The sequence below is a fragment of the Xyrauchen texanus genome, chromosome 47 (genome assembly GCF_025860055.1).
Source record: "Xyrauchen texanus isolate HMW12.3.18 chromosome 47, RBS_HiC_50CHRs, whole genome shotgun sequence".
In the NCBI taxonomy this organism is placed as follows: domain Eukaryota; kingdom Metazoa; phylum Chordata; class Actinopteri; order Cypriniformes; family Catostomidae; genus Xyrauchen; species Xyrauchen texanus.
Window position 1 is genome coordinate 11,049,432 of NC_068322.1, and position 18,313 is coordinate 11,067,744.

At 37.3% G+C, this 18,313-nt stretch overlaps 2 protein-coding genes across 2 annotated transcripts; one reads left to right on the plus strand and one right to left on the minus strand.

The window, feature by feature from the left end:
• Nucleotides 1-84: 84 nt before the first annotated feature.
• Nucleotides 85-6,176, plus strand: LOC127638935 (calumenin-A-like). Its single transcript, XM_052120705.1, has 7 exons — nucleotides 85-214; nucleotides 1,803-2,038; nucleotides 2,243-2,436; nucleotides 4,089-4,255; nucleotides 4,483-4,543; nucleotides 4,647-4,846; nucleotides 4,951-6,176. The coding sequence occupies exons 2-7, from the start codon at nucleotides 1,812-1,814 to the stop codon at nucleotides 5,053-5,055; spliced, it is 954 nt and encodes a 317-aa protein (XP_051976665.1). The 5' UTR covers nucleotides 85-214; nucleotides 1,803-1,811; the 3' UTR covers nucleotides 5,056-6,176.
• Nucleotides 6,177-7,155: 979 nt separating this feature from the next.
• opn1sw1 (opsin 1 (cone pigments), short-wave-sensitive 1) lies at nucleotides 7,156-9,957 on the minus strand. The gene is made up of 5 exons (XM_052121220.1): nucleotides 9,574-9,957; nucleotides 9,294-9,462; nucleotides 9,041-9,206; nucleotides 8,471-8,710; nucleotides 7,156-8,092 (listed from the first exon to the last, which is right to left on the minus strand). The coding sequence occupies exons 1-5, from the start codon at nucleotides 9,911-9,913 to the stop codon at nucleotides 7,997-7,999; spliced, it is 1,011 nt and encodes a 336-aa protein (XP_051977180.1). The 5' UTR covers nucleotides 9,914-9,957; the 3' UTR covers nucleotides 7,156-7,996.
• Between the last annotated feature and the right edge of the window lie 8,356 nt (nucleotides 9,958-18,313).

An 18,313-nucleotide genomic window follows, 5' to 3' on the forward strand; every position in this document is an offset into this window, starting at 1 on the left:
GCGCTGATTCAGCGCTATATTAAACAACAGATTTCATGACATCCGGGGCTTGTAGTGCTGAAGTGGCCCAATCAATAGGCTGCAGTCCGCTGTTCGCACTGTGATTGGATTACGGCTCTGCTCCCGTCCGAAAAACGGTGTGGCACAGGGGTGTGTGGAATAAACCAAAGACGCTGTATTGTGTCTGGGATTCTCGGCCTCGTTGGAAATCTAGGTATGTCTGTATAAGCATATTGATAAACACTTTGTAAGATAGGAAAATGAATAGTGCATTGCATGCCCGTGTAATGTTTCTGTATGTGTACATTGTAATGTAAACAATGGTAACTTGTTGTGGTGCTTGAATTATCTGAAAATTTTAAACATATATATATATATATATATATATATATATATATATATATATATATATATATATTTACATATTGGTTGACTTGTAGTAAAACGGTTTAGGGTGTTGAAGTTGTAGAGTAGGCTAAATTGCATCTCCTATTGAAGCTGTATGTAAAGTTACCCTCTAATCTGGATATGTATTTTATTTTTGATGTGACTTATCTTTAGTTGAGTCTCGCATTATTTAAAAGAATGTAGGTTATTGTGAGGAAAAAAAAGAAAGAACATGGCATGCCACTGTTAAATTATAGAGTTGGTGACCCTAGTTTACTCAAGGTTATTGCAACAGCACATACTTAAAAGAGAGCTCTTTCAAGGTACCTCAAAAGCGCTCTGGGGCCCATAGTTTCTTTATAAAAACTGGATGTATGCTTAAACACTTGATTGCAATTAATCACAGTGTCTGTTGTGCGTATTTATTGTAATTGTGAAATATGTAGTCTAAATAATTATTTTGGCTTCAAATAGTATTGTACAGATAATATGCTACCTTGTCTTTGAAGACTTGCAGAGTTATTTTACACACTGTTGCCTTTATTATGTTGGCTTGGTAAAGCCGTTTTTATAAATTTGTTTAGGGGTTTTTTCTAAATCCCTGAACAAAGACCAAAGCTTCTGGCTGTAACTCCTCCTAGAGCTTTTAAATGAAAATTATCTCATAATTTTAAGTGATATAATAAGCATGGGTGAGAAACAGATCAATAGTAAAGTCCTTTTTTACAATAATTTCTCCTCTCTGCCCAGTAGAGAGGATGTGAAAAAAGAATGTGAAAGTGGAAATTTATAGTAAAAAATACGTAATTATTGATCTGTTTCTCACCCACACCAATCATATAGCTTCACCTATCTTATATATATATATATATATATATATGATGCTTTATCTGACTGTCTACGTAACAGTCTATCTATCCAGTCCGCTAGTTGTTTGTCATACTGTAATGTTTGTATAACCATTTAATTTTGTCCTAATGTGTGCTAATTCTTTTGGTGTGTCTTACACACTTGGCTGTACTATTAGGCTTTTCACCCTATTTTATCTCCCTTATTTATGGGTTTGTTCAATCTGGAAACACGTAAGCTTTTTTTCCCTCATGCACGCAGTGTTTCCTGTCACAAGTTAAGCCTGATGTTTTCCAGGCAGGATTCTTCTCTTTCCCCTCTTTTGGACTAAGAACAATAGTTCTGAATGCCATTTAGACATGCTTTCTTTCTCAAACATGGCCAGTGTTTACATTCACTGATTTAAGCAAACATTATTAAAATCCTGAGATTATTTGAGCATACTGCACAGTGCACTGTTTAAACATGGCCACACTAGTAGCTTGATTTCCTGTGGTCAGTAAATGTTTTGTCTGGGTTTAGAAGTATAGTATTTATGCTGATATATACACCCTCTCTTTCCACAGAATTGTTTGATGAAGATGGAAATTAGGCCTCTGTTGATGTGCTTTGCTCTGTGCGTGGTTTATGCCACCAGTAAACCTACAGAGAAGAAGGACCGTGTCCACCACGACACGCAACTGAGCAGCAAGGAGCACGATGATGGCGCAAACTTTGACTACGACCACGATGCCTTCCTTGGCGAGGAGGAAGCCAAGAGTTTTGATGACCTGACCCCAGAGGAAAGCAAGATGAGGCTTGGGTAATGATTGTACTTAGTGGTGGGCTATGTGTGGAATGGAATATAGTTTACTATTTACTACATACTGATCAACATAATCTGTATACCGCCTATTAATCATTAAAGCTGAAGTGTGTAATCCACACCTCTCTGCTTTCCACACCAACAACCATCATTATTTATTCTCTCTCTTTCTCTCTCTCGCGCTTTCTCACTCTCTTTCAGTAAAATAGTGGATAAAATTGATGCAGACAATGATGGCTTTGTCACAGAGGCTGAGCTGAAAGCATGGATAAAAAAGGCTCAAAAGAAATACATCTATGACAATGTGGAAAGGCAGTGGAAGGATTTCGACATGAATAACGATGGTATGATCTCCTGGGATGAATACAAGAATGTCACATATGGCACCTACCTCGGTAAGAAAACCCAAAATCTCTTTTTAATCCAAATTGTTTTTAAATGGAAAAACTAGTTTGTTGTTTTCTTCCTCAATTTACACGAAGCTTGTATCTTGCGTTCAGTGAGCAATATTATCTAACTATCAAATCTCAGTGTTGAGCATGAAGGGTCAAAAATTTGTCTCTTGACACTAGAGGTAGACTGATATATTGGTTTTACAGATTCATTTTATTATATTGGCTTTTTGGAACTATCGATTATCGGCAATATTCTAAACCGATAGTTGCCGATGTTTTTTGTTATTTTTAATTCCTCCGTGTTCCTCTGTGGTAGTGCTGGAGGATTCCACAGTTCGAATGTCTTGGTTATACAGTATAACAGCTGCCTCTAGAAGTTAAATAAAAACAATCACTGACACCCATATCTAAATCTGTCATCATTGACAATATTCATCCATATTTTTATCTTCACTTTAATGAATATTTGTGTTTTTGTTTTGAAAATCAAGTTTATAAGTAGAAGCAAGGGCATGCAAAGAAATGTGACTTCATAGAAATGTGCTCCATCAGCACATACATCATGCTTCCAATTCATATATTGTGAATAGTAAACCTTATTCCTCCAGTTGAGTCCAGTAAAATAAATAAACAAAACCCTTAAGTGTGTGTGTGCGTGTGATATAAAAAGCTTAATTTGGTAAAAAAATACTAAATTATAGAGCAGGGGTGCCCACATTTTTTTGTGTGATGATCTACTTTTAAATGACCAACTCAATAAGATCTACCAACTAAAAAAAACTGTTTAATTTAAAATAAGAAAATGCTTGTTGGGACTACTGCATGTATCCCATAATATATATCAATGTTGATATCATTCAGTTTTAACACTAAACCCAAAACACCTACAGCACAATAGATTACAATAGCCAGGGCATTTAACTTATTCTGATATCGAAATTGCGATGGTACTGCCCAGATTAGGCAAAACTGTTGCAATTTCGCGCTCCGTTCTCAGAAGTCCTTGGAATCCGCAAACCTAGTTGTCATGGCAACTGAATAAACAAAACCTCGCCTGGTCAATATTTACTCGTCAAGTGCAAGTCAGACAGAAACTAAAAGAAGGAAAGACATTAGATTTATTTTTATTAAAATTTAACGAAAGTACATTTAAATTTTGTGCGATCTACCAGCATTGCCTTTGCGATCGACTAGTAGATCGTGATCGACATATTGGGCAACCCTGCTATAGAGCATTGTAATGGAGCCAAGTATCTGTCATCTCAAAATACTGTAACAGTCACCTGTGTTTTGTGCTTTATTACAGTCCCAGACTAATAGTCCATGGGCTATGCACAAAATCATAATTTTTGTATGGTTGTTATTGTAATTTTGGATTTATTATAAACTGCTTCTGTGATTTTATTCATTTTAGACACTTATAGCCTCTATTTCTTTGCCAAAGTAAGGAAAGACAAATAATTGTTTTAACATTCTGTAAATCGATTTTAAAAACTGTCAGATGATTAATCGGTTATTGACCTTTTCCACCACCTAAGTTATCAGTATTGGCAAAATCCACTATCGTTCGACCTCTACTAGACACAAAAAATACAATATTTAAGCTTAGTAAGTGTTAATAAAGTGGATTTATATGGTCCATGATCATCTAGATGACCCTGAGCCTGATGATGGCTACAACTATAAGCAGATGATGGCCAGAGATGAGCGACGCTTCAAAATGGCTGATGAGAATAGAGACCACATTGCTGACAAAGAGGAGTTCACTGCCTTCCTCCACCCTGAGGAGTATGAACATATGAAGGGCATTGTTGTGTTGGTGAGTTTTGGAATGCTGGTTCAATCCTAGGTTAAAGTCAACATCATGTGTTTTCAACCCATTTTCCTTCCTAAATTACACAATAATACCAGGAATATGTAATAAAGTAAACATGGTCAGTGTTGATGTGATCTTAATAATGTTATTTTAGAAAAGGTTTTGTCAAGATTTTCTATAACCCATTTCACCTTTAACCCATTGTCTTGCTCCCTCAATTTAATCATCAGGAAACTATGGAGGATATTGATAAGAATGGTGATGGTTTTATCGATCTGGAGGAGTATATTGGTGAGTAATCTATTGTATTAGTTGTACAGTATTAGTTTTATAGTGTTTTTACATTTCTCAGTATAGTTAAACATGGCTGGGTGATATCTGTTTTGAATATCAGGTGACATGTATAACCATGAGGATGAAATGGATGAGCCAGAATGGGTGGCGACAGAGCGTGAGCAGTTTTCCGAGTTCAGAGACAAGAACAAGGATGGGAAGATGGACAAAGAGGAGACCATGGACTGGATTCTACCAGCTGACTACGACCATGCAGAGGCTGAAGCAAAGCATCTGGTATACGAGTCTGACTCAAACAAGGTGAGGCAACATCATATAGTACTAATAAACATATTATAAATAAATATTTGCACACCTACAATGGAATGAAATTATAATTGAAACTGTCACACACTGTCTTTCAGGATGGGAAACTAACCAAAGAAGAAATTGTCAACAAGTACGACTTGTTTGTGGGTAGCCAAGCAACTGACTTTGGGGAGGCATTAGTTCGACACGATGAGTTTTGATTCACTTTTCTAGTATTATAGATAATTACTTTTTAACTTGATTTGTTAAGGAATATAATTTATTTTGTATTGCTTCATCGTAATGCAACACTAAACCCTCAGATTTTGTTTACTTGGTGATGGATTGTTTTCCTTTTATTTGCACATGAAGATGCATTCATAATTGTTTTGTGTTATTCTGTAAAGTATATTCTTATCAGTGGTTGTTTTGCTCAGTCTTTGGAATCACTGTCAATGTACAGCATTGTCATTTCCTGATTATGCTCATTGTAATGAGGAGCGATTATAGGACCAGTCTTGGGGTTTTATACCAGAAGTATATCTATGTGGCTTTGCTAAGCCCTGACATCCGCTGCATTTCAGAGTAATGATCAGGTCCCCCTACTGTTCACAATCCTCTTGGGAAGTATAAAGAATGGCCTCTGAGGCTTTATTCAAACTAAAATATGTATTCAAGTATGTATATATGATTTCATACATATAGATAATGTCCAAATTTGTATCCTGTGTGTACTTGTTTTGGCACAAACACTAGAGGGTTTTTAGGCCCTAGATCATGAGGATCAGATATTTTTTTTTCTCTGTTTACAAGACAATATCCATGAGTTTTCCACTGATATTTTTACAGATTTCTTTCATGGCAATTTACTGGCATTCCGATATGGCTCTTCAGTAGGGACTAAGTTTAGAACCTCAATTTGTTTTTGGTTCCCATTGTCATAGTGTCCAATCAAAGATGTTTCTCAAGGTTACTGTTTTTAGCTTGATATTGATTGGGTTCTGTTGGCCCACTTAGAATTTGGCCAAGTTTTTTAATTTTCTTAAACACAAGTCAAAACTCATCTCTGGGGTTCAAGCAGTGCTGTTACAGTACCTACAGATTATTTTTCAAACACCAAATCGTCAATAAAATGTAATTATGAAAACTAAAAAATAGTTTATTAGTCGTTTATTGGGACAATTGCCTTGATTTCATCATTCACATTATTACATCTCATTGTCAGTTTTTAATAAGATCACAAAATAGCAGACAATAATTTTTTTAAATTCCTGTGGTATGTATTCATTCTGTATATTTTGTAATTATGTTGTAATGTACAGTATATTTCATATACATTATTAAAGTGATGGCCATGGTTACATTTACCGATTGGATAAGTTAAAATTTTGCATTTGGTTACTTACGAAAAACACTGTCACTTCTTTAAGACTTGAATTACCAAAATTGTGTTCCTTTTTTTTTTTTTATATCACCCTGTAAAGGGATCATGACATGTCTTTTTTATTAGTTCAATATGTTCCTTGAGATTCACTTATAACAGCAAGTTTTTGCATAAAAAAAAAAAATATATATATATATATATATATATATATATATATATATATATATATATATATATATATATAATAAACCTCATTCTGACCCCCCCCCCTGTCAGAAACGCTTTGTTTTGGTGCTGTTTCTCCTTTAAAATTGACAGAAAACGGTCACTGTTATGATTGGCTCTCTGCTCTTGACTGACCTGCTCACTCCTTGCCATCTCACAGCTCACCACTGCTGGGCTTCAGTAGTAATAAGTTACAATAGTCATTGTTGTGGAGGTGGTCAGATGCAAATATCTACCACAGTGTGACATCACAATGTGGAGTAAGTAGAGAACGAATCGTTTTAGTTGCTTGGTTTCAACAAATTCTCTTTCTGCAGTGATGAGGACGTTTTGAGTTCTAAAACTTAAAATTAAGTTTTTAATAGTATAAATGACATGTATGTAAAAAGATCAAGGGAAAATTTATTCCTCGTGTCATGACCCCTTTATAAACACTGAAACAATCTGTCTTGTATAAAACGTTGTCCCACTGTGACGGCTCACAGGAAGTCTCATTTCGTCTGTCATTGTACTCTCAACTTTTTGGCTCAAACTTTCACTTACTGAAGTTGACTAATGCCATTTATTAATACATAAAAAGCAACAGGGTAAAATGTTTATCATTTCTTGTGGAGATACTGAAAGAATTAGTCTTCACAGAGAGTAAGATAGAGGCCATTTCAGTTAATTTACAAAGAGAGACTCACAGGCAGAAGAAGAATGCATCAAACAATATAAATCTTTAATAATTCTAAAAACAGGGCACATGTACAAATTCATGTTCACTGTATCTCTAATTATAATAGAACATGTACAATGGTAGTATAGATACAGATATTAGAGGTCCGATGTGATGGTGCCAGTAATAGGACAAAAGCTGTCACTCATGATTTGTCATCGTTTTTAGCAAACTTCCAGTGAACGTTTCCTCGCGGATGGACATGGATAATTCCTTGTGATCTTATATATCTTGGATAAGCCAACCAGAAAGCTGGACTTTATTAAGTACTTTAAAGATTCCGTTGTGAGTAAAGCACTTAGAATCTACTCTACATCTGTGAATTCCAATGTGCATTGTTTAATATTCCTCAAAACAAGCACTTATTTTAGAATTGAATAGAATACAAATTGCCACTATTGAAAATGGATTGTGGCTAATGGGACAGCAGTAGGGTATTTTTAAAAACAAAATCAGGAATATCCTTTTCCAGAGTTGTTAGATTAAAAGCTTTGCAGGAGTCCATTAACATGAGAGGATGTCTCATTATTATAATTTTTTTTTTTTTTGATTTTCTTTTGCAGGTTGAAAATTAAATATTCTACTTCATCATCAATGCATAATGCATTGTTTTAACATGAAATAGCAGTGTTTAACATAAAAAAATAGCCGGTTATGCACAGAAAGGATGGTGGGATGTTGCACGCCAGTTGGCCATCCAGCGGACTGTGTCTTTGGGACAAGGGGCTTGTTGGCATCCCTTGGCCCTTGACAGAGTGTAAAGGTAGAGGATTTGAACAATCGGGGTGAATGGGAAAACAGGTCCAGATAATTTCTAAATGTGGTTTGGAAATATTTATGCAGCCACAGATGAGGTTTCGGTCTTGCTGGAAACCTCAGAGGACTCATCAATCTTTTTGCCAAATACAGTCTCCATGATGCAGGCATTGAACTGGAATGAAAAAACAAAGATGGTAGTGTTAATGTCTCTCAGTGTGCACAGCTTTTTTCATATTTTAAGGCTGTCAAGTTTAATGTGCTATTGGATATAATTTAAATATGTTTAAAGGGATTGCATTTCTCAGGGTGTTATCAAGTTTGAAGAAGGCACGTTGTAAAGGTTTCAAATGTCATATTCTGTGTATCTAAAACTAATTTGAGGTCATTTATATTTTATTTTACTTAGTGTCATTTCTGAGTCATAAAAATTTAATTTGATTTTAGTTTTTCAATTATTATAGTTTATATTTTTGTTTGAGTTAACAAAAATCTCATATTTTTATCAGTTTCAGTTAATGATAACACTGGTGTTTGCTGTGCATGCACCAACCTGTTTGTTCATGAAGGCGTAGATTAGAGGATTGTACACACAGGAGCTTTTTGAGAAGAAAGCAGGGATAGCGACCATACGGTAATCCTTGTTTGAATCATCAGCATTGGCGAACCACATGGCAGTGACGGCATATGGGGCATAGCAAAGCACAAAAGATCCCACCATCACAATGACCATCCTGGACACTTCCTTCTCTGCCTTCTGGGTGGAGGCTGACTCTGCCTGCTGAGCTGCAACCTACAAGAAAATTGATACAGTATTTGATCAGTTGCGAAATATCCATGTACAAAATCCAAAAATGTTTGTGCTGTATTGCATGGCCTTGAAGAGCATAAAAACATTTGTATGTAACTGATGTCAGATATAACAAATTTGTATTTGTGCATTTAAGAATGGACAGATATTTGGGACCAAATTAGAGGATTATTCATATGATACTCATAGAATTCTCCTAAATATACCAATAACATTAATATTGTCTGAATAGTCCAGACAACTATTTGCAACAAAAAAAAATGACTGCTAAGGTAAGTCGAGAATAAAGCCATAAAAGGTTTGGACACTTACGGCACGCAGGGCTCCCAGGAGCTGAGAGTAGGAGAAGATAATGATAGTCATTGGCATGAAGAAGCAGGTGACAATAAGGAAGTAGGTGTAGCTCTCTGAGTTGTACTCCACACTCTTTGTGTACCAGTCAGGTCCACAAGCAGTGCCAAGACCCTCTGGAATGTATCTGCGACATCAATGAAAACTGATTGTAAAAAAAAAAATCTTTGACGTAGTAATATAAATATGAAATTTAGCCTGGAAAACATTTCACCTGCTCCATCCAAAGAAGGGAGGAGTGGCGCAGCCAATGCCCATGAACCAGGTGAAGGCTACTGCTCCGAGAGCCTGTCCTTGTCCAAACTTGAAGCTGCCAAAAGGTTTGCAGATGACAACGTATCTCTCGAAAGCCAGAACAGCCAGGGACCATCCTGTCACAAGACCTGAAAGAGAAACCAAAGCCATCAGCACAGCGCATTCTGATCTGAATATTAAATCAATGCCATGTTTAGATGTTGAATTAATGCAGTAATGTAAGAAATTCTGTCTCTTACCTGCAATTGCTCCCATTGCTGCTTCCATCGCACACAACGTGTGCCCGAGAAAGTAATAACCTCGTAGAGCGCTCACAAATACTTGGCTGACCGAGAATGTGTCGAAAATAAAGCCTGCTACAGAGATATTCACCAGGATGTAGTTGAGAGGCTGCCTGAGCTTCTTGTACTTCATTGTTACGAAGAGGACGACTGCATTGAGAGGGGTGCCCACAAAAAATACAAAGCCCATGAATGCTGCCTGCAGGTAGAAAGCCCACTTGGGGGCCAAGTGGTACTGTGGGCCCTCAAAGGGGCTTACTTTGGAGAGATTCGCGAACTGAACGGCCCATGCATCCATGGTTGCGCAGCTAGAGGTCTTCTTCTAGCACTATGTACTTTTGGAGTCAATGAACAGCCTGACTGCCAGAACTCAGAATGAATGACCTTTTATAAAATCCTTAAAGTCTTCAACGGTGTTAAAAGTGGGGGATAGATGGGGATTAAAGGGAAGATCATCCTCTTGGTGATCTTCCGGACATGTTGCCGGGATAATCCGCCCTGTCCATGCTTATTCTACACCACACCCCCAGGATTCTTTAAGCACATGATTAGGCAACACATGCTGTTCTATAAATGAACCATAGTGTAATAACAATTGTTCTACTCTGCATTTTTAACCAAATTTTCACTGACAGATTCCTTCGTGCCACAGTAACTGATCTAGACAGTTTGGCATGGACAGTTAGTTGGTGTCACTGAGAGATTTTTATCTTAGCAATTAACTTGCATCCTCAACACAGTGAACTCACAGACTGGCTAAAGTGTAATTGTATTTTGGTTTTCAATGTCCTTACATCAAGTTGGTAGTTGGGGTGTAATGAATCAATGGAATCAAGATATTGTCATCATTGAGATAAGGTTGAGCAGGCTACTCAATGATGCCCATATATTATGGGTTTTTGATCGATATAATTGATAATAATTAATGTTATGTCAGCAGACTGTTGATCTGCAACCATTGTTTTTGGGTCATCTTGTTTGGCTGTTGTGATATAACCAGTGATATAACTAGTAAAACCAATGGAGGTAATTAAAATGGATTGGAATGCAGGACTGATCTGGAGGGAATTTAGCTGTTTGCTTTATAGCTGATTGATCCTCTATTGAATCTCATGTAGTATTATTGTATACTGTAAATATTAAAACGTTTTTGGGGTTCTTTAGAACCCTCTGCAGAACTTCTTGACACCTTTTAAACAAGTCTCAAATGTCCTATTTATGTACTCAAGGAACTTCAACAAATATTTCAAGTGCCTTGAAATGGGGTTACTGGAGGAACTACTGAGAGTCTTCAAAAATTGTGTAGGAACTATAGCCTAAGTTTCAGATAACTGAACTGAAAAGCTGGCAAACAGCAATGCCACTTCTACAAAATCATTCTACTCAGCCTATTAATGTGAGACCCAAGTTATTTCTCTACTTTCCCAATATTTACTGAACTCATAAGAAGTGTTGGGACAATAACCTGGAAATTAGCACAGATTGATGGACAAAGTCATTTTTGGTGATCATAGGTTGCATTAGCAACATCTAAATCTTGATTTCTGAAAATGGGATGTTGAAAATATTTTTTTTTAGTCAAAGTCTCTTTGACTATTAATGGCAAAGCGATAAAATAGCTTTGAGGATTCTTTAGTTTAATGATCTGATGGGAACATTTTGTGAATTATATTCTGAAGTGGTTCCTTTGAAAACATTGGGTTTTGCTTCAGAAGTTTTAAGCTTTTTAAATCTAGTACTAATTTCTTGCTACTACATTTTCTCTATTGACTGAGAACAGGTAACCCAGTCTGAACTAAGGCTAAATGACATTGAAGGTGATATAATAGGTAACTGAAAGTACTAGTAAAAGCTGGCCTAGTTTTTTTTTTGGCCAAACCAGCAATTGTCACATCTGAATTCATCCGGCTTGTTAAGTCTTGGCTTCCATTTCTTGAGCAGCAGGTGAAAGGCAAACCAAACTCTTAAGGTCTCCAAGCACTAGGATGATCCATAATCTGGAAACAAGATTTACCTAAACCAATCCCTAAAAATCCCCACAAACCATATTGATGTCACAGAGGGATTATGTCCAAACTGGCAGTTTATCTTGTTAGCTAAGACTTAGATTGTCGGTCAATTGTAACAATCTAGGGAGAGATAAAGAGGGTTAAACTGCAAATCCTATACATTCGGCCTCTTTTTATACAACGTACTTCAGTTCCTTCATTTCTCCTTGGAGGCTCTTCCCTTCCTCTCTCTCTCTCTCTATACTTGACTGTCTTTTCTCGGCTTTCAGCAGGTAAGTATAGTCTTCTAGGCTGGAAGTTTGTAAATGTTGTCATTTCTGTTTTTACCAATTAATTAGAATTCATGAAAGTTAGCAAATCATCATAACCTAAGAATTTATTTGTCTCAAAGCTTTGTTGCTAAGTCTTTAGTTTTGTTTTTTAGTTTGAGTTATTTTTCTACAAAGGATGTGATTATAATTGGTAATGTATAAATTGCAGATTTGTCAGCAGTTACATTTTACTTGTTATTGTTTATCAGCAGGTCTTTAATTTTTACTCTCTAAAAGAAATATGATTTTCTTTGTGTAAAAGTGAGTTTCTTAATGTTTCTATATAATGCATGTTTGGCCATTTGTTCCTATCCTATTTATATTGAAAAAATTATTTTTCCTTGATACCATGAGAAGTGCTATATTTTATAATGTAAAATGTATATATAAATTCTCTCATCATTTGCTCACCCTCATGCTATCCAAGAAAATACTTTTTTCTTTTCTTTTTTTTAAACTTTTTTTCTTATGCAGAACAGAAATTATGAATTCTAGAAGAATATTGCCGCTCTGTAGGTCCATCAACGCAAGTGAATGTGTGCCAAAAATGTGAATCGCATAAAGGCATCATGAAAATAATCCATATGACTCCCGTGTTTTAATCTATATTTTCAGAAGTGATATGATAGGTGTGGGTGAGAAACAAATCAATATTTAAGTCCTTTTTTGCTTGAAATACTTCTCCCTGCCCAGTAGGGGGTGATTTGCATGAAGTATGTGAATAACCAAAAACAATAAGAAGAATGTAAAAGTGACCTGTTTCTCACCCACACCTATCATATAGCTTCTGAAGATATAGATTTAACCACTGGAGTTGTATGGATTACTTTTAAGCTGATTTAAGTGATTTTTGGAGCATCCATTCACTTGCATTGCATGGACCAAAAGAGCTGAGAAGTTCTTCTAATAATCTTTATTTGAGTTTAGCAGATGAAAGAAAGTCACACATCTGGGATGGCATATGGATGAGTTAATCATGTGAGAATTTTCACTTTGGGTGAACTATTCGTTTAATGTTTTGTAATAATTTAAGTTTTGAATGATCCAATTCATGAAAGTCATTCTGATTATAAGAAGCCCTCCAGTGACACAGGTTGTATTGTAACCAAGCTATGTATCTGAGTTGCATGGGTATGATACGACCTGGGTTACAGGAAGGTGATGGACATCCTGGGAGTGACAAATATGAGAACCACTTTTATCAATAGCATTTGACTAAATATGGATTTGATCAAATATGTATGTGTGTAAATTAACTGGATGTAAATGTAAAAGATGTCAAGTAATGTGGAAGTCTCCTATTGTTAAAGATTTGAATGTCAGTTCTCTATTTTTTGAGTAGCCGAATAAAAAGTATCGAACTAATCAAGAATTAAACCATCTTTCTATAATTTTGTAGCTTGGACGATCTTCTTGTCTTCTTCTTGTCTGTTTTGACAATGTGCAAGAGACAGATTGTATGTGTGTGTGTGTGTATAAGAACTTGTAAGAAAAAGAAATGAGATGACAGAGACACGGAGAGAGAGGGAGGGAAAAATACACGACTCGCTGAAGAGGTTGAGTTTGTATGCAAAATATAAGAAAAACAGACTTCAGATATGTACAGAATAAGTCATGATGCATGCTTGTGAGAGAAAGAAAAACAGAATGCAATTACATCACACATTCTCCCCAAGGCATCATTAGTACACACACACATTCAGATTCATATTCATGTTATTGATTCTTTATTATAAATATGATGTGAAGACCTACTTTCTAAATATCTGTTTGTTTACTATGTTATTTTGGCATGAGTGTTGTACAGTAGCTAGCATGACCTGTAATGTCATTGTAATATCATGCTAAGGATAGCAGAAGAGAAAGTGGCTGTGAGAAAAAAGTAATGCAAAGTAACAATGCTTTACTTTCCATAAAAATGAGTTTTTCATTAATTAAGTTACTTTTTTAAGGAGTAACACAATATTCAAACAAGTTACTTTTAAAAGTAATGTTACCCAATGTAACACGTTGAATCACTCTAGTGTAGGACTCTAATTTAACTGATCAGGTTGAATGGGCACAGTAGCATTACAATATATATTTAACGTTTAGGTTCGTAAGGAGGATTTGAGACAGCAATTTCACTACAACTTGTGATATAACAAAAGTTACTGTATTGGTACCAGTTCAATATTTGTAATACAAATACATTAAACAAAAATACAATCAGGCCTGTTTGATAAATGAAACAAATGGTTCCCGAAACACAGTTCAGAAAGTCTTTTCCTTGTGTTGTCACTTGTCTTTTTTTTTTTATAAAGTCTGATCCTTCCAGAAAAGAAATATTGAAGTAAAAAAAAAATGGAAGCAGAGGTAGTCACGTGACAGAAGAAATTATTACTACCTGGGTAGTTTTAAACTCAATTTCACTCCAAGTATCCAAATTATATGGTGTGTGCTATTCTCTTATCTGTTTGAGGACAGATCAAGGATACTGAGCTTGCTCCAGAGGAAGACGTGTTGTGACATCAACTAGACACTGTTGGCTCGCCGTTCACTCGTCCACGACCAACTCAAGGAGTACACATCAACAGGGAACAACAAGAAGGGGAAAAAAAAACCCAACCTGCATAATGCAGAGAACTTGTCACTCATTCACATTCACTTCATCTGAATTGACAACAGATATAAATCACATGAAATTTCAGATCTTTCACTTTACTTTCTTCAACTGCATATTACTCATTAACTTGTTTTACAAAGAGAATCCTAGGAGAATACACTAAACAGAGCAATGTCGGATATATTATTATTGTATGACTCAAACACTACTGAACGTCATACATACATATTCATCAAATCACATACTCTGATTCTTTTACAATATATCCTCAGGGTTAATTAACAATATCAAATAATCATCAAATGACTCCGTTTACACAAAACAATGCACATTAATTTGTGTGTGATACAGTTGATTTTAACATCACATTGGATTTAAACTCCGATTGGTTTAATAATAAAACTACCTTTATCTCTTTGACACAACATGCATATTCCCATATTTACTCATCATCAGTTAGTTATCAATCATATTTCTTACCATAAAACATTAATTGAACACACATGACCGATTACAGAGCAACAACGGAGTAACAAAACACTTACCGGAGTTCCTCGAAATAAACATAAGAAAAGATGTTTCTTCCCCCCCGGATTTCACTAGAAAATAACTTAAAACTTTTTTTCCTCACACTCTATTACTCTCTTTTAAAATATTTACACTCTGAATCGTCTTTTTCTTTCTCTGCTCTTTCTCTCGTTTTTTTCCTATTATTTCTCTAGTCACGGAGAAAAAAACACCCCCCCTTGTGGAGAATAGTAGTTACTACCTTTTTCTTCAAATTAAGAGTCTGTTAACTACCTAAATTTAAAGGGGTTACATCCTCCCCCCCTAAATCTGCATGCGTCTCTGCATGTAGTCAATTTACACAATTTCATGAGGTAATAGGGAACTAACTCTAGGGCTCATGTCATAGTCAAAGGCTTGGGAGAATGCTTGGTCAAGTCCACTAAATAGAGATTGCATAATGAGGACTAAAGGATTCCCTAAAGTCGGGTAAGTCAGTTTGTGTGGTGGAACTCTTTGTCTAGTAGATCTTCTTTGTGTGAAATGTTCCTGCACCAGTTCATCACTTGATTGAGGTATTCCTTCAGTTTCAGAAGTATCAAACTCTTTAGAGACATCAGCTTTAACTTCATCTTCCTTCCCTTGGCCTTTGATCAATGCCTCTGGAACCGTCAAATCTGTTTCTGCACCAACTGACTGGGTGATCAATGCCTCTGGAACAGTCAAATCTTTTTCTGCACCAACTGACTGGGTGTCAGTCAATTCAGTCAACACTGATGTTGTCTGTGGATAGAATGGTTGAGCCTCCGGGCTTAAGGTTGACTCTGCATAATCCACCGGTTCAGATGTCCTAGTTCTTTCCGCAGACTGCACAGGACACATCTTTTCTAGTTCAGCAGTCTCTTCTTCTGAACTACATACTTCTCCCTCTGGTTCAACCACTTGCTGGCTTGGGAGCGGGAGGTCAATGGTTTCGATCCAAGACAGTGACTGGGGTGAGTAGTACTCTACTACATGATCCTCCGAAATGTGATCTGAAACATGATCCATCTTATCTGTGGGAGCATACTGGTGTACACTGAATCTCTCCATCCTCGTTTGAGATTCTGCACTTGTAGATCCATCTATACAAGTAGACAGAAAACCACAGGGTAAAAGTAAATCCCTGTGTAGGGTTCTCTCTGGACCTTCTGAGTCCACAGGTGCAACAACATAAACAGGTGAGTTGTCGATCTGCTTCACAATCCTATACACAATCTTACTCCATTTGTCAGCAATTTTATGCTTTCCACGAATTCCCACATTCCTTACGAGCACTTTGTCACCAGACTCTAGAATGGATTCCCTGATTTTTAGGTCATATCGCTGTTTGTTCCTTTGTGCAGTTCTGTCACTCTGTTCAATGGCTAGTCAGTAGCTCTCTTGAAGGCTCTCCTTCAATTTCTTTACATATTCTGAATGAGACACTTTACCAGGGTTCCTGGGAGTCAGGCCGAATGCAAGGTCAAGGGGAAGGCTCGGTTGTCGACCAAACATCAGTTGGTATGGGGAGAATCCTGTTGTGTCATTCTTGGTGCCATTATAAGAGTGCACCAAGGGTTGAACAAATTCCTTCCACCTCAACTTGTTTTATTCAGAGAGTGTCCCGAGCATCCCCAAAAGAGTCCTATTAAACCGTTCCACCGGATTGCCACGTGGATGGTACGGCATTGTCCTGGTTTTCTTTATACCTAGCAACTGACAGAGGTCTTTTATGACAGAGGACTCAAAGTCACGGCCCTGATCACTATGAAGTCTCTCTGGGAACCCATAATGAATAAAGAAGTGGTTCCATAAGGCTTTGGCGACTGTCTTCGCCTTTTGATCAGAGGTTGGAACAGCAACGGCATATTTCGTGAAGTGATCGGTGATTACGAGTATGTTCCTTGTGCCCTTTCCATCTGGTTCCAAGGATAAATAGTCCATACAGACCAATTCGAGGGGACGGCTTGTGTTTATGTTGACAAGAGGGGCACTTCGCTCTACCCTTGCTTTGCGTCTTACACACCTCTCACAAGACTTGATCTTCTCCTCTACATCCAATGCCATTCTGGGCCAATAAAACCTTTGACGCACAAGGTCTACCGTCCTTTCAATGCCCAGGTGGCCAATGGAATCATGCAATTCTGTAAGAGCTACTTGTCTGAAAGCTTTTGGAAGGACGAGCTGGAATAGAGGCTCCCCTCCAATGATGCGCTTCCGATACAAGATATCATTAATAAGAACAAACTGGTCTACAACTCTCAACATCACTTGGACTTCTCTATCTTCACGCAGCCTAGCACGGCTGGAAAAGTGCTTGTGTGACTTAACGATGTCAATCACTCGGTTCACAGCAGGGTCATTCCGTTGCTCACGAGCCCAATCCTGCAGGGACATACCTGGAAGCGTGCTGGATCCAAGGTAGGAATATGTGGATAAGAAATCAGGTGGAATAGCTTCTTCACTCATGGCCAGACACTCAACAATGGCTGGTTAACTATCTGCTCCATCTTCAGAGTCTGAACTGTCGTGCACGTTATGTCTCTGACACACTGCTTTCACAGCCCCCTTAGAGAATGCTGGTTCTGATCCTTCTCTCACAAACCGAGAAATGAAATGTTGAATCCGATCGTCCTCCTCCTTGGAACTATGATCATACTAGTTCTGCGTGTGTGGTCTTCGGGATAAACCGTCCGCATCTTGGTTCCTTATCCCGGCTCGGTACTCAATACTGAAATCAAAACTTGAGAGGGCAGCTAACCATCTGTGTCCTGCAGCATCGAGCTTGGCTGAAGTCAACACATAGGTTAAGAGGTTGTTGTCAGTCATGATGACAAATTTGGCCCCATAAAGGAAGTCAAAGAACTTGTTAGTCACTGCCCACTTGAGGGCAAGAAATTCAAGTTTATGAACAGGATACCGCCTTTCACAGTTGGACAGTCCGTGGCTTGCATAAGCGATGACTCTAAGTTGACCATCCTGTTCTTGATATAGTGCCGCTCCAAGTCCATGCAGACTGGCATCAGTGTGCAATATATAAGGCTTCCTCGGGTTCGCAAACCCCAAGACAGGTGCAGTTGTCAGCTTCTGTAATTAAGGTCTGGAAGGCCTCTTCACACTCTGAGGACCACTTTTCATTAAAAGGCCGTTTCCAGTCTGCAGGGGAAAACTGAGCTCTTTTCACACCAGACAACCTTGTAGGTGAAAGATATCCAGCAGTTAGACTGTTGAGAGGTCTGGCAATT

Bases quoted from the DNA above. Each gene is read 5' to 3' on its own strand.
- opn1sw1 (XM_052121220.1), bottom strand. From the start codon at position 9,913: ATGGATGCATGGGCCGTTCAGTTCGCGAATCTCTCCAAAGTAAGCCCC. The intron at 9,463-9,573 runs GTAAGAGACAGA...TTTCTCTTTCAG, and splicing joins AGCAATGGGAGCAATTGCAG to GTCTTGTGACAGGATGGTCC. The intron at 8,093-8,470 runs GTTGGTGCATGC...TTTTCATTCCAG, and splicing joins ACGCCTTCATGAACAAACAG to TTCAATGCCTGCATCATGGA.
- LOC127638935 (XM_052120705.1), top strand. From the start codon at position 1,812: ATGAAGATGGAAATTAGGCCTCTGTTGATGTGCTTTGCTCTGTGCGTG. The intron at 2,437-4,088 runs GTAAGAAAACCC...ATGATCATCTAG, and splicing joins CACATATGGCACCTACCTCG to ATGACCCTGAGCCTGATGAT. The intron at 4,256-4,482 runs GTGAGTTTTGGA...TTTAATCATCAG, and splicing joins TGAAGGGCATTGTTGTGTTG to GAAACTATGGAGGATATTGA.